Source organism: Macrobrachium rosenbergii, chromosome 37 (assembly GCF_040412425.1).
Source record: "Macrobrachium rosenbergii isolate ZJJX-2024 chromosome 37, ASM4041242v1, whole genome shotgun sequence".
Lineage (NCBI taxonomy): Eukaryota > Metazoa > Arthropoda > Malacostraca > Decapoda > Palaemonidae > Macrobrachium > Macrobrachium rosenbergii.
The window spans coordinates 17,794,037-17,803,777 of record NC_089777.1 but is presented as its reverse complement, the minus strand read 5'-3'; the positions used below and the strand labels follow the sequence as shown (position 1 = coordinate 17,803,777).

The 9,741-nt window shown below is 41.7% G+C and overlaps 1 protein-coding gene across 3 annotated transcripts in view; it reads right to left on the bottom strand.

The window, feature by feature from the left end:
- Window positions 1-266: 266 nt before the first annotated feature.
- The window catches only part of LOC136825370 (mucin-17-like), a 46,514-nt gene continuing 37,039 nt past the window's right edge, over window positions 267-9,741 (bottom strand). For all 3 annotated transcript variants that reach the window (XM_067081641.1, XM_067081642.1, XM_067081643.1), the window contains 3 exons: window positions 3,879-9,270; window positions 2,722-2,964; window positions 267-2,083 (listed from right to left, as the gene is read on the bottom strand). In XM_067081641.1, coding sequence (XP_066937742.1) covers window positions 1,417-2,083; window positions 2,722-2,964; window positions 3,879-9,270 — 6,302 coding nt within the window. In that variant the 3' untranslated portion in view covers window positions 267-1,416. The remainder of the gene's footprint in view (window positions 2,084-2,721; window positions 2,965-3,878; window positions 9,271-9,741) is intronic.

Below are 9,741 nucleotides of genomic sequence, written 5' to 3'. Positions count from 1 at the left end.
TTTGTAATTCAGAACAAGCTTAAAGGCAGTTTGTCCTCTTGAACACTTGTCGTCCATATTTGCACTGAGAGAAAAGTCATGTGGTTAAAAAAAAAAACCTTTGTTTTGAATATACAAAGCATGCTGTGGGCTAAAAGATCACATGCACACTTGGTGTGTTGTGTTTTCTTTGGCCAATTCCTTCCTGCCACTGTGGGGATCATTAAAAGAAAAAAAAACAATGATTGTATTTTTCTGTGCTGCAACTAGGGAAATAAAACAGCATGTGGTACAAAATCTCTCTATGTATTGAAGAAACATTCCTCACCTGTTTGATTTTTACAAGTCTCTAGCTTTTGAAGGCTTTCAGGCAACCAGAAGCATAAGTTATACTGTGATTACTGCAATTCTATTAAGTATTGAGAGTATTCATATGGATTTAAAAAAAAAAATTCTACATTATCACGTACGGTTAGAGTTGACTTAATGGAGAAATGCATGCACCAGTTCACATATGCATGTCATTTAAAAGGTTCGTTGTATATGAATACCTGCAAATAGTAATTAAGAACATGCATAATGTTGTACAGGTAAGTTTGTGCTGAAATACAGTACTTTGTTATACTCATGTTTACTTGATATCATACACTCTTGTCAGTTTTAAATAAAGGCAGAATAAATCATACACTCTTGTCGGTTTTAAATAAAGGCAGAATAAGTATCTGATATCAATAACAAAGACTATACTGTAAACCTATAATGCTTAACACTATGAGACTCTAGTACAAAAGTGTATTAATGTTCTAGGACCATACAGCATTTTAAAGAGCATGATGAAGACAAACTGACTATTGTCAACAAATATTTAAGGACAGTTGGTATATAAGAGACAGTTCGTTTGAAAATGTTTAGTCACAGGACCTTGCTCTTCTTGGGGTTTCAGCTAATAAGCAGTCCTATGACACACCATAAACTGGTTAATACAGCAGTTTAGTTTTGTATGAGATTCATACACAGAAACAATGTGTACAATTTTCATTCCCAAAATGAAATGACTAATATAAGAAAAGATGTGCCTCCTTTTTTGCATGATAATATTGCATTACAGTAAAATTAAAACTGCCAAATATGATATTGACTAAGACTGCTAATACTGAAAATTTTAAGAAAGAATATGGAGAAATAGATTAACTTCACAATACTGCACTGTACTTCAAAACCACAAAACTTACCTTTCTGAACAACTGAGATTATACATGTTCATCCTGTATAAATTATAGTGTATGCACATTTTATGGCACCAAGACCATCACCAATGGCACTATAGGCACTTACGGTGCAGTTCATAGGAAAGCAAGTCAATTAAAACATGGCGAATCAACGACTGAAATGAAAATATCTGTCCTCTCACAAAGCTGCGTATCGCTACTCTACTCACTAGTGGCTCTCATGTTTGTCCTGGAGTATGCCAACCAAGTCTGAGAGGGCTGTCTTAGTCTTATGCAACACCACAACTTGACCAGCAAGTCCATCCTGAACAGAGCCTATGATGAATTCGTTCTCAATTTCACTGGTTGGAGAAGGATACTCAAATAACTGATCGTTACTTTCGCACAGCTTTTCAAGGGGCGCTGCGATCAGATTGCGACTTTTGCCCTGTCTCCACAGTACCACCATTCTAATGTCGTCGTTGAAAATTTCTGGAATCATGGGTGTGTTGACTCGACTACTGCAGACGCTTAGGCTATCAGCCTCAAAAGTCCTTCCAACGCTACTCTCCTTCTGCAGTATATCTGGCGTTTTCGTTCCATCTGAGGACAACGAAGCTGTAAAGTCTGGAGTTCTAAGGATCCTGTGGCCTAAACGCGGTGAGCCAGGAACTAAGGGAGTACTTGGCGTAACGCTACCATCTCTACTAGGAGCAAATCCACGTCTGCTTCGAGGACGCATGTGGAACAGGTTATCTACTCTAGAATCTAACTTTGATGCTCCACCCATGTGCATATTTAAGGAAGGGGACTGTACAAGGCAGCCACAAATAATACCCCAGTGGGCTTTGTGACCATTCCTTAAATTTGGCATATGATTCTGATCAGCATCATATCTGAAAGAAAGCGTCAAGGAAAATTTCTTCCATAATTGCATCCACACACAGTTTATCCAAATTTGTCAGGGATAAGAGTCCTAGAGTTATCTGTAAAGGGTAAATAACAATACCTTCTTGACAGGAATGAATGGCTGTATCACATAATTCCTAGTAAATTTAGATTAAATACGCTTTGAGCTTCTCATCTGACTATACTTAATGTCCTCTTGTATCAAAGGTAGGTTATCACTTGTTGAACGACTGTTAAGAGGGTCACTGCTAGAATAAGAGCTTACATCATTCCCTTAGGTTAGTCTCCTTGCTGCTAGAAAAGGCCCCAAACTTATTCCTAATATCTCAGATTGTTCAGCGACCTGCTATCAAGACTCAACTGGAAAAAATTAAAATTCTTCTTAAATAATGAATGATGAGAAAATGAAATACATAAGATTAACACTGGTAATGAAAAACCGGTGTGTTTACTGACACAAATCTCAAAGGGCTCATTTTTATTAAGTGCCCCTTCTAAATGTCAAGATTTTTATACTAACTGGAAGTCCCATGGGCCCCGTTGGTAGAAAGTGCCCCTTCTAAATGCCACAATTCTCATGCTAAATGATGAACAGCCTATGATCAAATTTTCTATAAAAGGATACGGTACAAGAATCAGATTTCCATGAATGAGCAGTTCCAAGAGAATCTTGGGATTGCAAAGGACGTCTCTGCGTACAATTGCTTCCATGCCGTTGATGTCGTTTGCTAATCTGGCCATATTTTCAGAGGAGAACATTTCCCCGTGACTAGTGAACTTCTGTTCCTTGGCCTCTTTGAGCAAATCTGCTACTTCTTTTGTTTCTGGGAAGACTTGAGAAGCCATGCTCAAGGCCACTAGACCACACCTGTAAAAATAAAGGGCTGAGAAGACTGCACCGAATATTGATGGTGTAATTCTCAAGTTCATTAAATATGGAACAAATCATGAGGTGGTTTAATTTTATCAACAATAAGCATGTTAAACTTTTTGCAAAAAAAGACAGTTCCAAAATGTAGCAGTTCTTCAAATGGCATGGATCCCAGTACCCAGCAACCATTGGCGGGCAGTGAGTGTCAAGATTACCAGGGGAAAATAGATATGAGGCAAGCTTAATGAAACTGAAAACAGTAAATGTTGAAACAACGATAATTAAATGGAAGAAAGGGAAGGAGAAACTAGCAAGAAGAAATGTAAATAATTGTTTAATACAGTGTAGATACAGTAGTACAAGGAAGCAAAAACAATCAGCAAGGCAATGATGATTAAAATGAACTTAAGAAAGAAAGTAATGCATGTGTTCTTGGTATAAACACTCAGAACAGTAACCAGAAGAAGAAAAGATAGCATTTTGGGGTGGGTTATCAGATGCAATGACAGAATTGCCTAATCCGAAGGTATGTTAGTAAGAGGAGACCTAATGAACAAGTATGGCCAAAAAAGTGTTGCTGCTGAGGATGTGATGGGAAGACATAGCTTTGGGAAGAGATACAATGAAGCAAATACAATACTGTACTGGAATTCTGCCAGAGTGAAGAATTCTAATAAAAAGAAGAAAATTTAGGCCTTCAAGATTGGATACACATAATCATGACTTACCTCAATACAATTTCATACTTTTCATTTAAACACAAAAGTATGAAAACAGTTAAGAAATAAAAGCTAAGACTTGTCTGAAATAGAGAGATTGACTATAAAGCTTGTTTTATACTTGTATAATTCAAGATACTTTTCCATACATCATGAAAAATTTCTACATATAAGAAAGTAAGGAATACTTACTGTGGTCCCATCTGTATATTTGGTCTCAGCTGGGTGTAAACAGCCAATGTATCCACGCCGTATTCCAACAACCCCCAGTTCTTGACGTTATGAAATGTTTTTCGAATCTCTTCTTCAGGAGACGGCAGAGGCAAGTCATTCCTAGTGATGACCACTTTGCCGTACGGTGAAACGGTCCACAGCGCTGAGTTCGGGGTTACCTTCGATGACTGTGGAGCTGGACACCTCAGTGGTGGAGGAGCAGATAATGGTGGGTGACTGGGAGTTTGGGATGAGGAGGGTAGTGAGCTACATGAAGTAAGCATTGGAGGAGGTGGTGGAGGTGGAGCTACGGGTGCGGATGATAAAGCAGGTGCAATGGCATTTGAAGCACTTTGTGCATCGCTTTCAGGTGGTGGTGGTGCTGACGTACCTCTTGAGCTTGACGCCATATCTGAAGCTAGAAGAATACTACCTTTGTTAGATTCGTCACTTGAATGATGAGAGTTTTGCTGGTCAAAATACTCATGAGAAAATACTGCTTTCGGAAGGGGGGGAAGTGGCGGTGTTGGAACTCTACTTCTTATAGGTGGTGGAGGGGCTGGGGGAGCTGAAACTAGTGATTCTGGAGGTGGTGGAAGGGGAAGGGGTGGTAAGTTTTCATCTCTGAAAGGTGGTAAGTTTTCATCTCTGAAGTCGACTGGGGGTGGTGGCGGAGGGGGTGGCTCCTCTTCGTTGTCTTCTTCAGGCGTTGGTGGAAGAGTTGGAGGGCTTTCACTCTTGCGAATCAAGGGAGGCAATTCTACATCTGCTGAAGAAGTTTCTGACTGTGCAGTTGCTTGGGATTGTAAATGATGCTTTTCACCACTAGACTCTACTCTCAACGTTGACGTCTCTACTGCTGCTGCTTCACGGGCACTGTCAGATTTGCTGATAGAACCCACCTGGCCAGGAGATTTCCTATGACGAGGAGAGACAGATCTAGCCGGTGACAGCCCGGTCTCAGATTCTTTAGGTGGCACTGGCGTAGACGGGAAAGAAGACTCTTCTGGCACAGGAGTCAGTTTTGGTGGAGTTGAAGGAGTATTAATGACAGAAGTAGGGGGTGGAGGTAAAGGAGGAAAATCTATCCATTCATTTACTGAAGCAGGTGTCTGAACTGTTGACCTAGGAGGTGGGGGAGGTGGAGATCTGCGTACAGAAGTGGACCTTGGCGGAGCTGGTGGGGGGCTGTGTCTTCTTGATGGTGCTTGGGACGAGCTGATTGGAATAAGCATATACTGCCTTGGTGGGGGTAAGGGGGCTCCCATTCCTGGTCTGGGAGTATTGACACAAGATCTGGGAGGAGGCAAAGGAGGTGTCTTGGCACGGGAAGCTGGCGGAGGTGGAACAACATCGTCCACGATGCTGTGAAGGGAAGGAGAAGAAAATGAAGCAGGGGTATCATTGCTTTCTACTGTGGGCACTTTGCCCACTTCAGGTCTATTCCCTAAACTATCTCTTCTGTTATCAAAATGACTTGAAAGAGCAGGCTCTGGTTCTTTTCTTTCTGAGTGTTTATGAGTTTCAGAACTAAAGGAATCAAAATCTTTATCTTCCCCAGGTTTCTCTTGCACTTCAAGCAATGCATCTGATGTCTTTATATTATTATCATTATCGTCTGTTACATTAGAGTCTACAATGAATTCATCTGACATTACTTTGATATCTACCAAGTTTTCTTTAGGTTTCATATTAGTCGCATGCATTGTCTCGGATTTATCAGATGGGGACATAATGGCATTGGAAGAGTTATGAGCATTAATGTCGACTGGAGTAACATTATCACCAGAATGTTCATAAGTTGGAGAATGCTCAGGTTCTACAGGGACATCTTTATCAATATCACCACACGGTGAATCGTCTGCAGTCTCCGGTGATGCAGGTAACTGCTGAGGTGTGTAGAATACATTTTCAATCTGACTAATTGGTGAAGTTAGCGAGCTGTATGAAAACATGGAATCTGTCATCACACCGTCTGTTTCATCTGATATGGTTATGGAATGATCAAATTCATTATCTTTATCTTTGCTAACATCAACAACAGTTGCATTAGATTCAGGAGCTTTCGTTTCACTTTTAGAGGACTCAGTATTGTCGCTGTCAGACACCAACGGTGTTGTTGATACCTCACCCATTTCTTTCTCTACTAATGGCGAGTGAGGCAAATCAGCTGACAGGTTCTCCATGTTGCCTACTAAAGTATCTAAGAGCTCCATAGCTTCCTCTGGCGATTTCGAAAGAGGAATTATTCCAGGGCTCTTGGGAGAGGCAGCATCAGCTCCCTTGGTGGAAGGTAATGGTGATCTAGCTGGTGACAGTGGAATTTTGGGAGACATTGTTCCTCCACAAGAGCTAAATTTAAGAGGAATAGATTGCTTAGGAGGAGAACTAGAGACTGGAGATGTAGGAAATGACTTCATCTTTGTCGTTAACGGTGAGGCTGGTAAGACATTATCAGTGTCATCACTTGCAGAATCTTTACTGTCGCAAGAAAAATCGAATACAAATAATTGTGAAGGAAACAAATCTTTAGACTCACCCATATCTCTATCAGAGGTCTGTATCTTTTCATCTGATTGAACTTTGGATTTCTCTCCATCTGCTGATGATTCCTTGTTTGTAAGATCTTGTTTGCTTTTGTCAGTGTCACTCTTTAGAGGCATTTCAGCCTTTATATCAGCATTCGTTCTGAAGTGAGTATGGTCTGGTGATTTGGAGACTTCATCAGACTTTGATTTTCTTTCATTTTCTTTATCTTCATCTGTACCTTTTTCCTTCGATGCAGTCACAGCTTTGTCTTTGTCAACAACATGACTTTCTTTCAACATATCTTCATCACTTTTTAGGTGTTCTACTTTGTCGTCACGTTCCTTTTTCGTCATACTAACCTTTATATCACTTTCTGAAACCATTTGAGTTTCAGGTTCACCATTTACTGGAGATTTTTCCTGTGAAACGTTTGTGAGTAAGAGTACATCAGCTTCTTCTTCCTTGTTTTGATGTGATGTAGAAAGACTAATGACTTTGGTTGCTTCAGTGTCTAATTCCTCTTGATCGGCATCAGTGTTCTCTTTACTTTTTTGAGGTTCCAGATTCTGTGCTCGACTTAACTTTTCCTCCAACTTGACAACATCAATGCTAGATTTTAAGGACTGTCTGAGTTTATCATCACATTCCAAAAATTTACCGGATACTGTACTTGCAGTCTGGGAATTATCTGACAGAGTCAGTGGAGTTTTGCTTTTGTCATCGCGACCAAGTAGGGAATCAGACACTGGTGATGCAACTAACCTTTGTTGATCAGTGCTAGACTTCATGTGAGGTGCACAATGATGTTCTGAAGCCGACACCAATGTTCTTGAGGTACCAGTTACTGTTGTGGACAAAGAGGGGCTGACAAATGAGGTATGGGACTGAGAAAAATACATTGTGTCAGGAGGTATGGTATCAAAATAGGGTAAGGGAGATGAGGGAACAGGAGAAGATACGGGGGTAGTGGTGGGGTGGGTGGAAAAGGGAGTAACATAATCTGCTGGAATGGGTGTTATGGTACATGATTCTGTGAAAACAGGGGACATGGTCAATGATTCCATGTTGCTATCGGCTGTTGCATATGCAGTATCAGAATAACCCGATGAGGAAGTGAGAAACGCATCCACTCCTCGTGTAGCGACAGAGTCTACGGTAGAAGTTTCCACATCTGCTGGATAGGGCTCCAAGTCTCCCATCGGAGACAACATATCAGCAGATAAGGGGTCCATGTCTGCTGAAATGGTGTCACTGTCGGTTGGGAGGGAAAAGAGTGATGGAGGTTCTGTTGAAAAGGGAGATGACATTTGTGCCACTCCAGTATTACTGTTAACTGTAAGGGAATCTGTGGTGATTCTTTCCGTTAGGCTGTAATCTATGCTTTCTGAAAGAGATTCAGTGCCAGTAGCATCTCCAAGTCTTTCACTTTCTAATGTTTCTGGTGGAGAAGTAGTGGAAGCTTCTAATTTGATGGACAAAGAATCTCGTCTTGCAGCCCTGTCAAATTCTGCATCTTCAGGAGTTTCCTCATCAACTGACTTGATCTTCACTTCAGTTGGGGTTGCTGAATGGGATCCACTTATGTCAGACAGATGTGGAGTGACCTCTGAACCAGAGGCATTATCATTTAAAATTTCGTCCATTATCGAATTCATTTTAACCTCACATGGCGTAGGTGAATGAGTCCCTAAGATCTCTGAGAGCTGTGGCGTTACTTCTGGTGTGTCAATGTCAAAAGTGGTATCTCTACTGTCAAAAATATTAGGTGTCGATGTATTACTGGTCCCAGATGTAGTGGTGAAGTCATCTGTCTGCAAAGAAGTTACAGTAATGGCATCTGTTGGTACTGGTGACACCCTCAGAGCATGTGGAGGCAAAGGAGACAGCCCTGACTCTGGTGTTAAGAGAAGGGTTGCGGTAAGAGTGGAAGAGGAAAGTCCACTTGAGACGGCTCTTCCGTCTAAGGAATCCTCAGTGCTTACAGGGGTGTCAGTTACACTCTTTGAAGGATATCTACAACCTGTTACATCATCTGAGTCTTTGCTTTGGGTCACCTCTGCTGAAGCTAAATATAGCCCTGAACTTTTCTTAGTAAAAGCTTGACTAGATAAACTATCATCTGCAGACTCAGACTCATGAGGTGGTGTGTTTAGATTTTCTCTTGGTGCTTGTCTCACAGGAGGTGTAGGCGGCGGTGGAGGTGTAGGCCGAGGAGGAGGTGGAAGAGGAGGAGGGAGAGGTGAAACTGGATCATGAGCGGCCTTCGAAGGAAAACCTGGGGGAAGTTTTGGATCGTACTCTGATTTGACTTCGGGTGACGGAGGATCATAAGAGCAAATGTACAAAGGGTGCGGTTGTGATTCCAGATTCAACAGTACCTGGGGAGGAGGAGGAGGTGGAAGATCTCCCGAAGACAATTCAGGGAAGAGATATGAAGGAGGTGGTGGTGGGGGTGGGGGTGACGATGATGACGAGGATGACGACATGTAAAAGTCTGGGGGTGGAGGTAAATCTGGAGGTGGAGGTGACATCAAAGGCTGGAAATCAGCGGGAGGTGGTGGAGGGGATGGAGTGGAAGAACCGTTTGGCTGTGAAGAAGAAGAAGAAGAAGAAGAAGCTGTGACGGGAGTTTCTGGAATGGAGGCCATGGCGGCAGAGTTAAAGGAGTTGCTGTTAGGCTCCGAGACTTTGGGAAGAGACTTTGCAGCTTCGCGAACTCGGTTAGACAGGCTGCGAGGTGGTGGCAGGGGGGGAGGAATGAGGGCCAAGGAAGACCAAACAGCAGATGTAGCAGCACAGGTGTCAGCAGTGGTTTCTACAGCTATGGAGGCCATTCTACCATCTGAGACAAGAAAATAAGGACATCAACATTGCGGAGAGTCATTGCATTGGACAGATATAAGCCGTTACTAAGTATGCATTACGGCGCATCCACACTACAGTGAAAAGATGTCATAAACACATGTTGGTAAATTGTTGCACATATATCACAAACAGGCTGAACGTAAGTCAGTGACATATTGGTAGTTCTAACGGGTGCTTCGCTTAATCATACAGCATCTGCCAAAGGTATATGTTCTCCACTAACCGTCGCTGACTTGTTGTCAACTTGTTTGTGATATGTAGGAGGCAACAAGTTACCAACACAAGTTCATGACGTGTTTTGCCTTAGTGAGGATGAACCCTTACTCTAATGACTTTGACATATCGTAGTCTTTAAAGAAAATAAAAAAAATTATAAAGCAACACAGCCTTCAGTATCGAACACCACAAGTTAAAGTATTTCAAAATATGCCTACGTTATCAAAAATAA